General features: G+C 54.9%; 1 protein-coding gene across 2 annotated transcripts in view; it reads right to left on the bottom strand.

Moving 5' to 3' along the window:
* The window catches only part of SMG6 (SMG6 nonsense mediated mRNA decay factor), a 115,066-nt gene that overhangs the window by 52,325 nt on the left and 46,237 nt on the right, over positions 1–16,504 (bottom strand). For both annotated transcript variants that reach the window (XM_074922841.1, XM_074922842.1), the window contains exons 11-12: positions 6,935–7,051; positions 6,251–6,419 (exon numbers count right to left, since the gene is read on the bottom strand). In XM_074922841.1, coding sequence (XP_074778942.1) covers positions 6,251–6,419; positions 6,935–7,051 — 286 coding nt within the window. The remainder of the gene's footprint in view (positions 1–6,250; positions 6,420–6,934; positions 7,052–16,504) is intronic.

The following is a 16,504-nucleotide window of genomic DNA, read 5'->3' as shown; positions in this document are numbered from 1 at the left end:
ACCCTGGGCTTCCTTCAGTCAAACCACAGGCTGTGCTGGCTCCCCAGGTAGCAAGATCATGCTGTAGCGCAACCCCACATAACCCTGCGGCAGCTGGGCAGCACCTCTCACATACAGCACCCTGCAGAGCCTGCAAAAAGCCAACAAAGACGGTGGTGTTGGCGTTTCTGCTCTGATTTTCTCCTGCGACGCAGAGGTAGCACTGCAGAGAGAGAGTCTGACAATTTTCTGCTTTCCCCGCGGGTGCAGCTCCTCCTCTGCAGTTCATCTCCCAGCACTGGCACCACCAAGATCATTTACTCGCTGCTACCCATGAGCAAAGCCAGCGAGGACTAACAGCTCGTGCTGACACTGTACGGCCCCGCGGATCTCCTGCTGGGATGTGCACTCGCCCTAGAAGGTCACACAACACTCAGGAGCCCTGTCAGGCACCTTCTCCCTGCTGCCACTTCCCAGGACAACCTTCTCCCTGCGGCCACCTCCAGGTGTTTCTGGCTTATGTCACCCAACGGCGCTGCGGTGCCGGAGCCTCCCTGCAAAGCCAAGGCAGGCCCAGGTGCTTGGAAGCGCTGTGTACGCACCGTGCCATGGCTCTGGCGTCCCTCTGCAGAGGGAGGCCCTGAATTACTAAGGCCAAGCCCAGGCACGCAGCTCCCAGGTACAGGGACGAGGCTCCCAGAGCTTTTAACCGAGGAAGCGAGAAGAGGGTTAGCGCGAGGTCTTTCCTCAGAACGGGGGTTCATTCCCTTCCCCACAGACACATTTACATTTGCTTATTCCACTAGGACAGGAAAAAAAAATAAGAGTTAATTTCTTTTTTATTGCCTCAGGATTCCAGGTTTAATGTAGCTGTCAGTGTGAGCGCAGCCCAGCTGCACGCCGACAGGACGCAGCCCGGCCAGGCGACGGCGAGAGCACCGCACAAGTGCGCGCGGGCTGGAGCGTGGCCCCGGCGAGGCCGGGTCTGTGGGAGGACGGCTCCTGGCAAAGGCGGGTGCCCACGATGGGGACGCATCACCACATGCAAAGGGCATGCACCAGACTAGGGGGAGAGGAGAGGGTGTCGGGGCGAGCAGGATGCTCACCGAAGCCCTGCCGGTCGTGGTGCCGCGTGGCGCTCCGGCATAAGCCACCATCTTCACCAGGGGCGCGGGCTGCCTGGTGATTAATATCAAGCACAATGACCCCATGTTACAAGCCTGCGGGGGCCTGTGGAGGTGGCCATTTCCTGTGTAATACCAGCTTGTTTAAACACTAACATTCAAACTCCACAGCTGCAGAACAAACCCGGAAAGCGCGGCGCAGAAGAAGCCCTGCATTGTGCTCCCCAGCCGCCGAGAGCCGCGCTGCTGTGCAGATGGCCAATGCCTCGGGCTCGCGTGCTCCCGGGGCCAGGCGACACGCACCCACTGGCTCCCGGTGCCCACCCCAGCTCCTGCACTGCCCTACAAAGTGCTCTGCAGCCTCCTCCTGAGTGTCCTGTCTCCCAGCCCAGGGGAAGCTGAACTACAAGCTGCTCCTCTGCAAGAAACAAAAGGGCGTGGTGGTGCGAGCTCTTCCCAAGAGGTGTTCACCAACCTTCTCTGGGACTCAGACACAGCTGTCCCCCTCTGTCCTGTGGCACCAATTATTTCCCCCACTCTGCCCTGCACATGGTCCCTTTGGCCAGCCGGGCACCCATAAACCCATTCCTCTCCCCAGAATCTGCTTTCAGAGCTAGAGGGATGCTCTCCTCCCCAGGAGAGGTGCAGTCTCCTCCCAGCCAGCCTCTGCTTTGCCACAGCCCCCTTCTCCACGGAGACTTTTGGCTTCTGCTTTGCTCGACTTTACCTTCATTCTCAGCCAGGTTTACACTACTGAGACACCTTTGAATCCTCGCTTTGATGTCTCGATAGGGAAACTCTGGTGGCCAGCATTACTAACTAAGGCTGAAATCTGCAAAAGGGATTTTCCATTTAGTCTCCGGCAAACTCCAGCAAGGTCTTGGCACCCCTGTCCAAGACTCTGTCCATCTCTCCCAGTGGGAGCTGCCATCTCAGTGACACTTCTCCGCAAGAGCAATGTGATGAGAGCGATCTGGCAGATCTCTCTGGGAAGGTAAGCTCTAGAATGTGCTCAGAGCTTTTGGATTTAATTTAATACTTGGTTTAAATTAACCATTTTTAAATGCTTGCAGACAGTCTCCACAAACCGAGAGGCCCTTCGCTCCAGCGTGGAAGGAGCACAGATTTGCCAGGGTCAGCCCTGCGGCAGTTTGTCTGTCTAGCCAGTGGCTTCCCCATCGTTTCGTGCGCTTCATTTAGCAACGGATTCATTGTGGCAACAAAGTAGAGCAAGGAGAAGCTCATCTTTCCCCCGCCCAGACCTCTTTACCCTCTTCACAGCCGTATGTCCCAAAAAGAGATGGGTTCACTTGGATGACACCAGCCTCCCTGGAGATCTGCCTCGCACCCCATGTGCTGCTAATATCTCTGCCTTAGGAGATCCACTCTGCTCCCCTCGCCCCAGGTCTCCCTCCTTTTACACCCTAATCTCTGCAAACTACTTCTGGGAATGTTTGGTCCGAAAGATGCTTCTCCAACCCAGTTGCATGGCAGTGCAACTGCTTTAAATGCTCAGACTTCAACGCAATGTTTGCCATGAAACATGCAGATATAAATTAATTTTAAGATACAGAAGTGACTGTTGCTTGCTGCTAGAAGACCTGGGAACATCTGATCCAGACACACAATCTCCAAGCCACAGGACACCGCTGCTCTGAAGCAGAGATGTCCATGGTCAGGCTTAGTTTCTGTTCTGGAAACACCTGAGAAAATTGCCACGGAAAGCTTGCTGAGCCCCTTGTCCAAATAGGCACAGGGGAAGGACACCTTCCACCTCTCAGATATGCACAGCAGCCCCAAGGGAGGGATCTAGGCCATCTGTCACCTCTCTGTGGCCTTCTGGCCTGGAAAACACGTCCCAGTGCACCCCCGGAGCCATGGTGACCACGCAGACGTGGCTAAGAGCTGGGTGAGCACGCTAGACCAAGAAGGGTGGTTCTGGGGAAAGGTTTAGCTTCTCATTCAGGTTGAATTTGGGACTGCTGAACCCCCCAGCTAGGAAGAGAATGCCTGCCAGGAGCCAGGATCCATTTCCAAGCCCCTACCAAGAAAAGGACCCCAAAGATGCAGCCTCCCAAGCCTCCCATCCCACTCTGCAGAGCCTACTCCTGCGTGGCTCGCAGCCGCACGCCGGGTTTCAGCAGCGCTCACCCCTCACACCTTTCCCTCCGCCTCTGTCCAAGGGGGAAAGCAGCAAGCTAAGGAATTTGGTGTGGGTTTTTTTTTTTTTTTTTATTGTAAGGACTCAAATCCAGCAGTGTGATAAATGCATCCGAGCTACAATTAGGAAGATATATAGCATCAGAACGCGAAGGTCTGGGCAGCGTGGTGAAACGCGGGCTCTCCAGAGCCCCAGCTATGTTTCCCATTATGTAACCCTGGTCATGGGCAGACAGCCAGACTCCAAATGAAAAAGAGACTCTGGCTTGGCACCGTTTCTATTTTCCTATCCTCATTCGGGGTCAGCGCAGTGTCATACAGCTGCAGAGAAAGCTCCGGGGATTAAACCTGGGAAAGACTCCAAGACCAGGACCCGGGTTCAAGTACCAGCTGAAAGCAATAAACCAACTGCCACAGCTGGGCTGAGTTTAGACGTTCTCAAAGTCCCCCAGCTCTCTCCCTCACTAAGAACGAGCGATCGTGAACATGGCGAACGCAGCGCAAGCAGAGGCCTTGGGATGTTCAGCCCAGGCCCTGGGCTCTGGCAGAGTCTTGACAAGCTGCCCCGCTGGCCCTGAGCCCAGGCCGTCATTCTGGCAGCAGCACTGGCCCCAGACGAGCTGCACTTTGATGCAAGCTCTGGGCCAGGCCTTTGCTCCTAGTGGGCTGCCAGGTGGGTACAGGGCCTGGTTTTTCCAGAAGGTTTAGCATATTCAGGGCATCCTTGCAGGATGCTTCTGTGCTTTAGGGCTTTTTTACTGTCCCTTTTCTGTGCCCACACCATCATGAGGGGCAATGAAAGCCATGCCTGCAGTGCGCTGGGAGGTGGTCTCAGCATGTCCAACCAGCTTCTCCACTGGCACTGGTGGGGACCTCACGGCACATCCCACTGCTCTGAGGCACAGAACACGCATGAAACGGCACAGGTCCCTTAATCAGTTCTGCAACTTGGCATCTGCACTTGCTCCTCACACGTTCCCCCTGCTCTTGAGCTCACCCTGCCCATAAACTTTGGCTTACTCCAACACGCCTGCTGCTCTGACCCACGTTTTACTTCTAAACTTCTTTGAAGCTCCTCCCATGTAAACCCTCGTGCTGGGTGACTCTACCTGGTTATTGAACAGCCCCAGGCCAGACAGCAGGCTTGTGTCAATAGAGAGCTGAAACAGTAATCCAGTGCTTCCTTTTTCCTTTCCCACCTCTAGGGAAAACGTTGCAAGTCCCAGTTTGTGTCCAAGAGCGGAGCTGGTTCCCTGCTACTCATCACTACCCCCATCTCCAGGGAAGCTCAGCTGCTGCTGTCCCAGAGCCCTGGAGCCCCAACACCCAGCAATGCTGGGTCAACACAAGAGGTCTGGGCTGAAACAGCAACTTGTCTCCTCACCGTGGATAAAACAGAGGCTCCTCGTGAGCCAAAGAGCACCAGGGTGGAGAAGCTGGGAGCCAACAGAAGGAGGGATACCCATGTCCCAGAAGAAGGGCATGGGTGGGACACGAGGGGCTGCTCAGCCACCCTCCATGGAGAGAGCAAGGTGGGGAAGCAGTTGGGCCTCTGCTACAAGATGAAGACCCTCATTCCTCAACTGAGCAGACCAGGACCTTGCGGAGAGGAGCCCCCCAATCCATACCCACCGCTCCCCAAAGAGCCCCACGCCACCATGCCACGGGGTGGGCTGCCACCGCTACCTTCTCCCGCCTCCATGGACGAGCGGGAGCCGGCACCTGCTCCCGCAGCCCAGGGGGGACACAGCCCCGCGCCCCGCAGGAGGGGGAGGCAGCTCATCCCGGGGAAGGCGCCGAGCGCTGGCTGTGTGAACCCAATCAGAAATTCCATCTCGAGGCTGCCCGTCGCCAAGGGCTCAGCGGCTCCCTGTGCAGGCAGCGCGAGGGGAAGGGGGGATTGGTGCATGTGGGCTCACGTGACAGATCCCAGTTTGAGTTCCTGCCCAAAGATGGGCAGCAGTTCACATGAGCAGGCAGCGGTCCCACACCGAGCAGCCGACAAACAGAAAACAGACTCCATCTCCACAAAATGAGGCCCAGAACTTCCTGTGTGAGATTTCCATTTCCTCAGCCAAATGAAAAAGAACTGGAGTAAGAGGCAATAAACTAGGAGAGCAGGACTGGACCTGACGCACGGAGCGGGGACCCATTAATGGTTAAGCCACTTTGCTGGATTACTCTTAATGCGCCTTCCCATCACCCTGGGTTCTGGCTCCTTTGGATTAACAATAAGACGTGATTTCAGGCTCTGGATCCGGAGTACCGGAGGCAGATGGAAAATCCTGCGGGAAAGCAGCTACAGAGCATGCTCAGACACTGTTTCGCATACTCCATACTTGGCCCCTTCACTCGATTTTCTGTCCAAAAATATGCAAATTGCCTAGTCCGCATTATGGACTAATGGGCTGGAATCAGGCAGTTTAGAAAATTAACCCTTCTGTGAGTTGCAGGGGTAGAAACAAGCTGTTTCTGAAGCAAAAGGGAGGTGACTTTCGGAGCTCCAAGATCAGACAGGCTGCTCCAGGCCAGCCCAGCCCAACCAAGGTTGGCCTGATTCAGTCAACAAAAGGCAACAAAATGCTTGTGCTGGAAATGGACTTTCCTCTTGCAGAGAGGAAGGCCCTGCCTGTTCAGCTGGCTGGGCCAGCAGAGCATGTAAAGGAGACGTATCCCAACAAAAGCAGACACACATCCTAAGCAGAAAGTAAAAGTCCAGCTTATGGGCCGTCTTCTAACACACAGAAGCAACGGGCACCCACCAGGCCCCCTCAGAGACACTTCAGTCCCACTCAAGCATCAGTGACGAAGTCACTGTGTCACCAAGGGTGGTACGTCCCCCCAAAAAACCCCTGCGCAGTGATTCTCTCCTGGGTGCTCAGATCAGAGTGCCGCAGCCAGGAGTAAGCGTGAGCAAGGGGGAAAGGTGGCACAAGGACCTCAGTGAGGGAGCGGACACCAGAAGACAGACCAGAGGATGCACGTACTGTTTGGGGAGCTCGAGAGAGGTCGGAGGAGGATTCCAGGTGTCCGGGTGGCCAAGCATCCAGTCTGACCAGACCTTCACACTGGGGAGCAGCTCTTTCAGGTCCTGGGGCAAGGCAGATACCTTGATGTCATCCTCCTCATCCTCTGGGTCCACCTCTTGTGGCTGAACTGCAAATACAAGATGTGAGAGCTGAGGCAGCTCACTGCAGCCAGGAGCCAGGCTCAGGCAGGGACTGGGCATGTATGACACAGACCCCAACATCCCAGTCTTGGACATGCAAGGGAACAGCCAAAACGCACAGCAAGTGAAAAGACAGATGTGTTCTCCCTACACGGACTGGCCTGAGGGACAAGCCAGGATGTATGTGATCCCTTTTATTGAGGGCAGTGGGGTGCCACTGCACCAGAGATAGGATTCCGCGGTCCCAGTTTTGGGAATTTTCCCAATAGCTGTCAGAAAGCATGCCCTGCGTCCATCCCTTTCTTCCAGATGTTTCTGCCTGTACACATCAGGGGTTTTCCAGGTGATCCAGCCAAAACCTGGGCAGAGCTTGGGATGCTGGGGGAGAATCCAAGGGCCCCAACAGAGGGGAAGGGGTGTACAAAATCACAGGGAATGAGGGCCTGAACCCCACCAGGCTGCCTCATGGGCAGCTGCATGGATCCTGACAGTAAACCCTTACCTTGCACGCATTCCCTCAGCAGGCTGGTGCACCTCCTCACCAGGAGTGCAAACATGGAGAGCCCCAGGGCTGTGGCCTGTTCCTGGATGACAGAGCGGCAGTCTTCAGAGATGCACTCTAGAAAACAGAGAGAAGGTTCAGCGGGGAGCAGGTCAAATGCTCCCTCTTTGCCTTCACAGCCTCCCTTTCTGCATCCCACACAGGGCAGGGATCTCTGCAGGGATGGACGATTTCCCAGCTCACACCTGTGCTGGACCCAATTGCTCCATGTAAGGGGGGGAAAAAACGTGGTGAGAAGCTGCTCTGGAGGGGAAGAGGCTGCAGTGACACTGCCCACATCGTGCCCAACCCCAACTCGTGTGCTGAGCCAGCCCAGCCTGAGGCGGCACTCAGGGCTCCCAGCACAGAAGCTGCTGCTTGGAGCTGATGCCTTCCCCTGAAGGAGGGGGGTATGTTTAAGTGTTAAAAGGGTAATTAGCTGCATATTTGATCTCTGTCCCTGCTGGAGTTTTAACCTCAGCAGCTGAGGAGGGGGCTCCTCCCATTAGTTCACCAGTCATACAACAGCTTGTCAAGAGAGCTTAATTGAAGCTGTTACTCAAGTAGATGCCACACGACCACAGCTCCTCCAAACAGAGCCGGCTCAGAGCGAGAGCAAATCCCCCCCCGGCACATCTACACCCAGCCAGAAACCACTTCTGAGGCTGCTGAGAGCAGTGAGGAGCTGGCTCGAGGGAACTGCCTGGAGCTGAGCGTGGGTTACATTTAGGGAGGCCGAGAGCACCGTGGGGCACACCAGGCTGCCCGTGCTCGCTCAGGCACCGTGCTGCCTGCTCACAGATTTTTAAGCCTTACGGGCAGCCTCTGCCCTCTGAATCCCCTCTGCCCCCTGAATCCCCTCTGCCTCCAGTTCATACCCTCTCTTGAGATGTGTGGAGAGCGGGTGGCCGGGGGCTTGCCCGGAGGGAGGCAGGGAAGCGCTGCGGTGGGGAACGGAGCCGCTGCCCAGCGGGATGGGATGCACCCATGCTGCCTGGGGGTCTCCTACCAGCCCATGCCATTTGCTTTGTGCAGGCTGCTCTGCCTCAGCACCTCACCGGCTTGCACATCCCCTGCTGCAGGACCAGGATTTCCAGGCCTCACCCTGCAGACAGGCTGCCACCGCGAGAAAAGCTGCCGCAAACCAGGCAAAGGATTTGCGCAGTGACTGCAAACACGTAGGTACCGACTCCAACTGGGTGCTCGTGTGAGCACAGCCCCAGCGCTGGGATGGGTTGGGAAAGTCCCCGCAGAGCCCCAGCTCCCAGGCACCTCCGCCACAGATGTGAGCATCACCTGTGTGCAGGCAAGGAGAAGGTGTTGGAAGTTGAACTGCCCTAATGTGGCAGATCAGGGATTTTGAGCAAAGGGCAAGAGGATTAAAACAAGACATTGAGACCCTGTTTCAGCTGGGGCTAGCAAAACGCCTGAGGTGTAGAGAACAAACATTGGGATTTAAGTGCAAATTATTTCAGAGTGATGGGGTGGGAGGTTATAAACAACCAGAAAACGACTAAAACACATCTAGAAAATACAGGAAAAAATGGGAGGAAGATCTGCAGGCTTGATTTGGCCAGCTCTTACAGCTGCCAATGTTCAGCACTCAGTGGGGAGACCAGGGTGGCACCAGAGGTGCCTTGGAGCCCAACGAGGGTGCTCTGCTCCTGGAGCCAGGGCTGAGCCGGTGCCGCAGAGCGATGGTAGGAAGTGCCGTACTGCAGGGGCTGTCAACTTTTGGAGGAAACATAAAACTAAAGATGTGACCACTCTGGGACAGTAAATCTCTTTCATGAAGCCTTTCCCACAATTAAGAGTGTTAGTCCCAGCGCTCTGGCCACAGTCCAGTTCAAGAAGTTACAGTCATCTTCCCTGCGCTCCCTCCTCCCGCGCTTGGGCGAGATGCTGGACTCTCTTCACTTCTCGTCTTAAACAGGCACATGGCAAGACCATGGCTGTTGTGCTGCCCTACCTGAGTCTAGCGAGTCCCTGGGACAGGTAAAAAGCTCTAGGCATTCCAGCAAGCACCCCTGCACTTTGAGGAGGCAGCATCCCTGGGACTCTGGGCACTGTGCTCAAGCTTAGACTCACAGTGACCCCCAAACTGGGCTGGTACAAAAGCTAAGTCCTCCCTATGCGAAAAAGGCACAGCTTATAGGCTTTCATGATGCTGAGGGTCACAAGCACTGCACAGCCCCGATGTATTTTAGAGACTGGCTCCAAGTGTTCGAGCAATCTCTGCAGGGGCCATGGCCAGGCTTGGAACCAGGGCCTCAGCCCTTCCCACTGCCACCAGCAGCTCTTGTTGCAGGCTAGAAGTTCCCCATACAACACTGAACAACCAAAAGAGAGTAAAAATGTTTCTTGTGCTTGAGCCGTCACAGGTACAGCCATCTGTGACCCACTCACTCAAGCTGAGTACTACAGCCAAAGCTCCATCAAACATTTTGTATTGCTACAGACATGAACAATGTGTGCACTGGTTCACACCCAGTTTACATAAAGCCATGGTGCTTCGATGTACCGTAACGACGCTCAGTCCCAGTACAGCCTGCAAAGCTGCCACGATACAGGTAAAGAGGAACAAGTCACCCAAATTTAAGGGTCGTTTCCCCCCAGTTCCAGCTCAGCTACTGTGGGCATTGTCATCTCATCATTAAATTACACAAAACTCCCCCGGTCCTGAAAGTTCATTCCCCGGCCAAGCTTCTCAGCCCCATTTCAGGGAGGCTCCCCCAGCCCAACAACCTTGCAGGGAAGGACAAATATCCAGGTAGGTGCTTATTCAAGACCCCTGAACACACACCAGCATTCCAGCTCCCAGCCCTGCCAGCAAAGCCTCTTAAGAGCTTAATTGTAAGACAAAAGTGGAAAGCACCATAAATCAGGAGAAACTTTCTCTTTGTGCCTTTTCACCACTTTCCTCAGGAGGCTGGGAGCTTTCACTGAGCTGGGAGTTCAGAGCCAGCGGTCACAACTGCGTGATGCAGAGGCTGTGGGGTGACAGACCCCAGGCTACCCCTGGCTGTCCATGCCACAGAGGTCAGTCAAGGTAAGGGTACAGTTAAAGGGCAGAGTGCTCACGGAATGGGAATGTTTAGACAGAAACTTGTGGTATTTTGAGTGATAGGCAGTAAGGAAACTCGCTCTCCACACCCACAGCATGAAGTGTCTGAGCCTACCCTGGCACTAAAAGAAAAATACTATGTAGAAGATACACTGAAAACAGATCTGCTCTGGAGCCCAGAGGGCATCATTACCTCTGGGATGAGCAATGGTCTGTGCTGCTAGTCATGCATGATGCACTAAGACACAAACTTCACGGAAAGAGATGTTCTTGGAGGCTGGAGTGACACTTAGGTGATTCCTGTCCCTGCAGCTGAACAGCACTAGTACAACCTGGGGACACCCGCTGCCACAGACCAACGAGAGCAGGCAGAGAGAACCTGACTGCCCAGGTCAGGGTAAACGCTGTAATTCCCAGATCTGTTTCCAAGGATCCACACTGGGTGCCGGAGAAGCATCAGGTCCACAGGCAATCCTGCATCCTATCCCCACAAGCAGTCACCTAAAGCTTGGTGCCAGAGACATTTTCAGATGGTATCGATGGCATCTCATCAGCTAAAGCTGCCCCAAACCTGCACTCCACTTCCTCCCCTGAAACCCCAAGTTCGGCTTTGATCAGATAACCCTCCTGTACTCACACCCAGCCACGCCACGCAGCCGGGCAATGGTGAGGAGGTGGTCAGGCAGACTACAAACAGAAATCACACGCTAAAAAAGCTGCCACGAGGTCATGGGCCCCAAGGTGGTCAGAGACGTGGCTCCTCTGTGCCACCAGTAGCCTCAGCACTGATGCTCTGCAGGAAGACATCCAGCACGAGGCCAGGTTGTGTACCAACAACCACACACATTCTCCCTCCACCTTCTGCCCTTGCAACCAGCAAACATCCCTGTTAATGCCAGCATCAGTTAAACAGCTCCTGTCACCACGTCACCTCTCAGCTCTCGCCTGTGCAGCCACCCTGTGAACCAGATCGCGCGGCTCATCGGGGTTAGAAATGTCACCTTTCAGCTGTGCAACTGCCATCAAAGGTGCTGCGTGGGGGGAGCAGAGGGTGGGTAAAGCTGGCACCGCTCCCTCAATAACTGCTTGTTAAACCACAGCCTAAGGTCGGGGCTTGAGGACTCGCAGCATTTGCAGCCAAGACTGACTCAGGGTAATACTGTACCCTCACCTCATGCTGCACCACCACCTGCCGTACCGACACACGGCCCACAGAGCCATGCTGCAGTCATGGCAGGGAGCTGAGCGGGCCAAAAAACCCACCCTCTGGGAGCTCTCTCAAACTGGATCTGTTTCTCGGTCACTTGTAGCCCCACATCAGCTATGCCAGCAAAACTCTGAGGTACGTGCAATGCTGCACAGGGCTAGAAAGGAGCAGGCAGAGTATTTTAAAGCAGGAATGTCATCAAATGCTTTGCAGTCTGAACCAACAGCCTGGGTAATTTGCATTACCCCACACTTCAAAGGCTGAATTTACCTTGAAGATCTGTCTTTCTGCACCCAAAAATAAGCAAGAGCCCTGCAGCCCTCTGCAAACCCTCCGCAGAGGTTAGGACTCCAGATGCTGGACGGGCCAGTGGGACATGAGCTCTGACAGTCTCTTTTGCAGGCAGGGATTTGAGCACTGTGTTATTAAGCCTGCCTGACAATAGCCACTCATAAGACCCCTTTTCCAGTTGGCTCAGACTTTAACTATCGGAGCTGAAGTTTCCATGCTGGGTGCCTGTCTCAGCCCGGTTTCTTCCGGAAATCTTTAGCCAAAACAGTTCGGCTACTTGTGAGAATGAAGCTAGGAAACAAGATAGTGGCTTACCCTTGTTAGAAAAAACACTTACAACCTTTTCCTTGAGCTAATCTAGCAACTGTAAATCCTGGAAAGGGGATCTGAGATTTTGCTGCAGAATAACCTTTTTAACAGAGAGTTTTCCTGTCCTACTAGAAATCTGTCCACACTTGGCCAAGCTATAAACATCTGAAATACAGCAGTTTTTCCATATTCAATAGGAATTTATTTCAGCAGCTAAAACCTTCTAAGATTTCACCTCCCTGAGCATGCTCCATCTTCCTACTGCCCTTACATCTAACCGCCCTTACACCTAACCTGTGTTACACTCAGCAGAGAAACTGCCCTGCTCCCATTCAGCACGTGGGGACCTCCAAAAACATGTCCTTGTACTAGTCACTTGCTGCGAGCTGGAGATTGGACCCAGACTCCTCCAACTGGCGCCCAGGCTATCTGCTCTGAAGCAGAGCCCAAGAGCGAGAGGAGGGAGAGGGGATGGGATGGAAAAAATGGGAGCTGTTGAGCATCAGACAGCGAGCGCAAAGAAAAAGCAACGGAACTAGGGAGGGGTGTTTTTTCTGAAGATCACGAAAACTCTCTGAGCTGCAGAAGAGTCCTCCTGCTTCTTCACATGTATGAAAGCCTTTTTTTTTCTCCAGCTGGGTACTGGTCTGTGCGAAGAGCACTGTTTTTCTATCAGGAGGCAGTTTCCTTTGCAGAGAGCCTGGGGAGCGGGGCGGGTCAGCCAGCACGGCTGCGGCTGCGCCCTCTGCAAGCATCTACCTGGGCTCTCAGCTGCCTCCACGCAGGGGCTGTGAGCTTTGCTCCGACCCAGCCGGCAGCAGGATCTGATCCGGGCTTTCTGCAGTCATAAATCTACCTGCTTTGCAGGGGAAAGAGTGCATGGGGAGGGGGGAGAGAGACGGAGAGAAAGGGGACTTTTATAACGGGGAGAAATTTGTGTTTCTCTGAGAACATTATATTCATGGAAAACATAAACCAACTGTCGTCAAAGTCGTCTGAGCTCAGGAAATGGAGCGGCCGGGAGAAGGCTGCCATGTGGCCGGATGTTATGTATTTCTAATTAGTGCTATACATCTTTCAGCAGCGAGTGTCCTTTTGCTGGGAAACACAACGCGCTGCCCTTGTTATTGTAACTGTCAGAGACTGCTTAAACAGATAATCTCCAGGAAAAGTGATAAACACATCCCCTCTCCCACTAGGGTGTGCAAAACAGCAATGCCAAACCTCTATTAGGGCAACGCCACCAGCCACAGGAAATGGGAATGGGAAAAGAGAAGGCGATGCAAGGGACAGCCGCCTCCGAGGAGAGGGATTTGCTGGAGGAAGCTTCTCGCGGCTGCTCGAGTGCCATGTGCCGAAGGAAATCCTGCGAGGGACAATCAGGGCAGAGCGAGCGCCAGCCACGTGGCCTCGGCCAGGGGGGTGCTTGCGGGGATGGGGCAGCAGGGCTGCGAGTGAGGGCTCCCAGCTGCTCCGCTCCGAGCACGCTCTGGGCAGCGGTGGAAGCGAGCTACAGCAACCCTGAGCTCAGGAGCAAGCAGCAGGCATGCTCCTCCATCCATCCCAGCTAACACAACACAGGGAGCGCTGGACCTTTCGCAGTTAAAACAACATCAGCCAACAAGCATTAGAGTCTCGAAGGAGACCAGATTCCTTTGATTCAGGCAAGCGGACTGCTCTAAGCCAAGGGTCAGGAGGACTCCAGCGAGCCAGTTTCCATGCCGGCCTCCCTGTCCTAACCTGAGCTGCGGGCTGGGGAGCCTGGAGCAGTGCCGGCAGCAGGCAGCCCCAGCGCAGGCAGAGAGAGCAGCAGGGATGTGCTTTGCTCCCGGGGAGCCAGAGCTGAACCCACCTTCCCCAGTGACACTGTTAAGGACCACATGTGAAGGCAATCAAAGGAACGAACGAGTCTCTGGACACAACCCTGAGGATGACATAATGGCCTGGCCAGGGGAGGCAGGAGGTGGAGGAGCCTGGTGAGCGCGGGGCTGCGGGCGCAAGGCACCCGGCTGATGTGTCAGCAGCTCGGCGGCACAGACAACTGATTCACCAGCCGGCTGCTGCCCTGCGGGGAAGAAGACAGAGGCTGGTCACCTCCAAGCTGACACCACCTGAAGACAATTCGTTTGCTCTCTTACCGCTCAGACCTAAGAGCGTTTTTCCCCGTGAGTCACCCTCTGCCAGACGCAGCGTTGGCAGGGCGGCGGGGCAGCCCACCGGGATGGGGCTGTCTGCAGGAAGCGGGTAAGGAGAGCCACGCTGCCGGCCCAGGCAGCTGGTCCCAGCATCACTTGCCCATGCTGGAGACCGCACGCAACCGGCAGGAATATAAAACAGCAAAGCGAGGGGGATGCTCACAGCTGCCGGGCATTTCCCTGACACCCCCTCGCAGAGGACCTGTGAGTCACGGGCACTCCCAGCTTTCCGCTGGGAACCGCCGAGTCACACACACACTCATCTGCTCCTGAAAGAGCCTGGGAACCTGGAGGCACTTGCTCAGCCCTGGCTGATTCCCTGCAAAGAGCCTGGGAATGATGGGCAGCTTTCCTGGAAAGATGCTCCTCGACTCTGAATTTGCAGGCAACAGACAGGCGGGCAGCTCTGGCCCTCCCGGCACAGCGCACAACCACCACCTGCAGCACACAGGGCTGAATCCTCCCAAAGCAACCTTGGGATTGCAGTAATAACCTGGATGCCCCCAATCCACCTCCCCATCCTGCAGAGAGGCAGGAAGGCCCCAGGGAAGGGGGGGGTCTCAGCCACAGCACCCAGACAGGCAGCAGCACTGGGGAACTCGCTGCACGTGTTCCCAAAGCAGCTGGGGCCACCCAGGACCCCACAGCTCCCTCTGCTCCATGCTGAAACCTCGTCTTGTCCGAGGGAGGGAAGGAGGGAGGCCTAGGAGGTGAGGAATGCTGGGGGCCTGGGGAGGATGGAGCAGCTCTCCCTGTGGAAGCCATTAGATATTCAACACTTCATTTGTTTCCAGCCGTTCTGGACTGCAGCGCTGGGCTCTAGGACGGGAGGCTCTTCTCTGACGTAACCAGGAAGCAGCTGCAAAATTAAGGAATCCCTCATGACATCATAAAAAGGGTCGATGGTTTACAGGGGAAGGTATAAAAATTAATGACATATTCCCACCCGAAGCAGCAAGCCTGCCCGAGAGCCTCAGGGGAAGCCATGCTCTGCCCGACACAAAGGGGCTGCCTGCCCAGGACAGCTCTGTGCTGCCAGCTCCCTCCAGCTGAGTCAGGAGCTCACCTCTGGCTCTGACCAGCCCCAATCCCAGGATCCACACACAGGGCTGGATCCTTGCACCTGGGGTGCGATAACCAGCTCAGTATATCCTTCCTGACCCCGACAAACAGAGCTTTAGGCTGAGCAAGGGAATGACTTTAGAGATGGTTTTCTTGTGTACTTGGGACTGACCAAGGAATAACCGACAAAGAACACTGTGAGGTGAGTCCTAGAGAGTTCGTTATTAATTTCCATGGGGAACGCAGACACGTGCACAGAGTGCCCCCAACACCCCAATTTCTGCAGCTGTGGAAGACCAACAGGTCCTGCAAGAGGCCAGGGCACTGGCACACTGTCCCTCCCCATGACGCAACCTGGGGCTAGGAGAGAATGAATGACATTAGCCCTGAGGACAAGCACAGAGCCATTTCCACTTGAAAAGGGAAAAGGATAGTGGTTTAAAATTAACTGCAGCCTTTTCCAGGAAATATCAGTGGAAAGAAGCAGCCATTTTTAGAAATGTTATTCTCAGAAATTTCCTGAAAAGACCCATCAGTCAAAACACAGATTGAAGCCATTTCCACTTGCACTAAGCAGCACTTCGGAGCTCTCCCTCTGCGCTTGGGGTGCCTGACCCAGCTGGCAGGGCTGGGATCCTCCTCTGCACCCCTGGCCCCAACAAGGCTGCAGGAGTCAGTTTTGGATGTGCAACACCCCACGCAGTGTCAGAAACGCTCCTCCTGCCCAGGAAGGCACATACATCCCAGTTTTCACGAGCCACATTTACATCAAAACACACCAGTCCCAGATTGTCACAGCTGGGACAAAGGCACCCACAGCACAGACACCCTAAAGCATCACCCACACTGGCAAAGCCTGGAGAATTGCAACAGATTCTTAGCACTGCCTTCACCAGAGCTGCTCCAAGCGGGTGAGCTGACGCTAGGACTTACAACATAGGCACAGTAAAATCTTCACTAGCCTCAAGGCTCTGCGTGATCCCCGGAGTCACTGGTTCTGCTGCCAAAAACTGACAGCTACACAAATTTGACCTGTCTGGCAGCTAAAAGGCTGGCAAACCCAAATGTACATAACTCCTGGCTAGCTCCTAAGAAAGTATGTCCCTCCAAGCTGGCAAGCCACCTCATCAGCATGTATATAGCTCCAGACCAGCCTGGCACCAGCTGTCTCTTGCTGCGGAGGGAATATTGCTATAGGATGCATGAGCTGGACAGGACTGAGGTGGCTGCAAGGGTGAATGGGTCCAAGGGCAAGCAGGGCTCAGGATGCGTAGAGGGAATCTGGACAAAACAGGGAACGCTGCACTGAAAGAAGAAAAATCATGGGTGATGAAAATGTAAAAAGACATTAGGGGCATTGCAGTAAGGCAGGACGATGCAGCCCAATGCAAGGAAATCCCTGG

This window comes from Athene noctua, chromosome 19 (genome assembly GCF_965140245.1).
Source record: "Athene noctua chromosome 19, bAthNoc1.hap1.1, whole genome shotgun sequence".
In the NCBI taxonomy this organism is placed as follows: Eukaryota; Metazoa; Chordata; class Aves; order Strigiformes; family Strigidae; genus Athene; species Athene noctua.
Note: the sequence above shows the minus strand (reverse complement) of the source record. Positions and strands in the feature narration are given on the sequence as shown.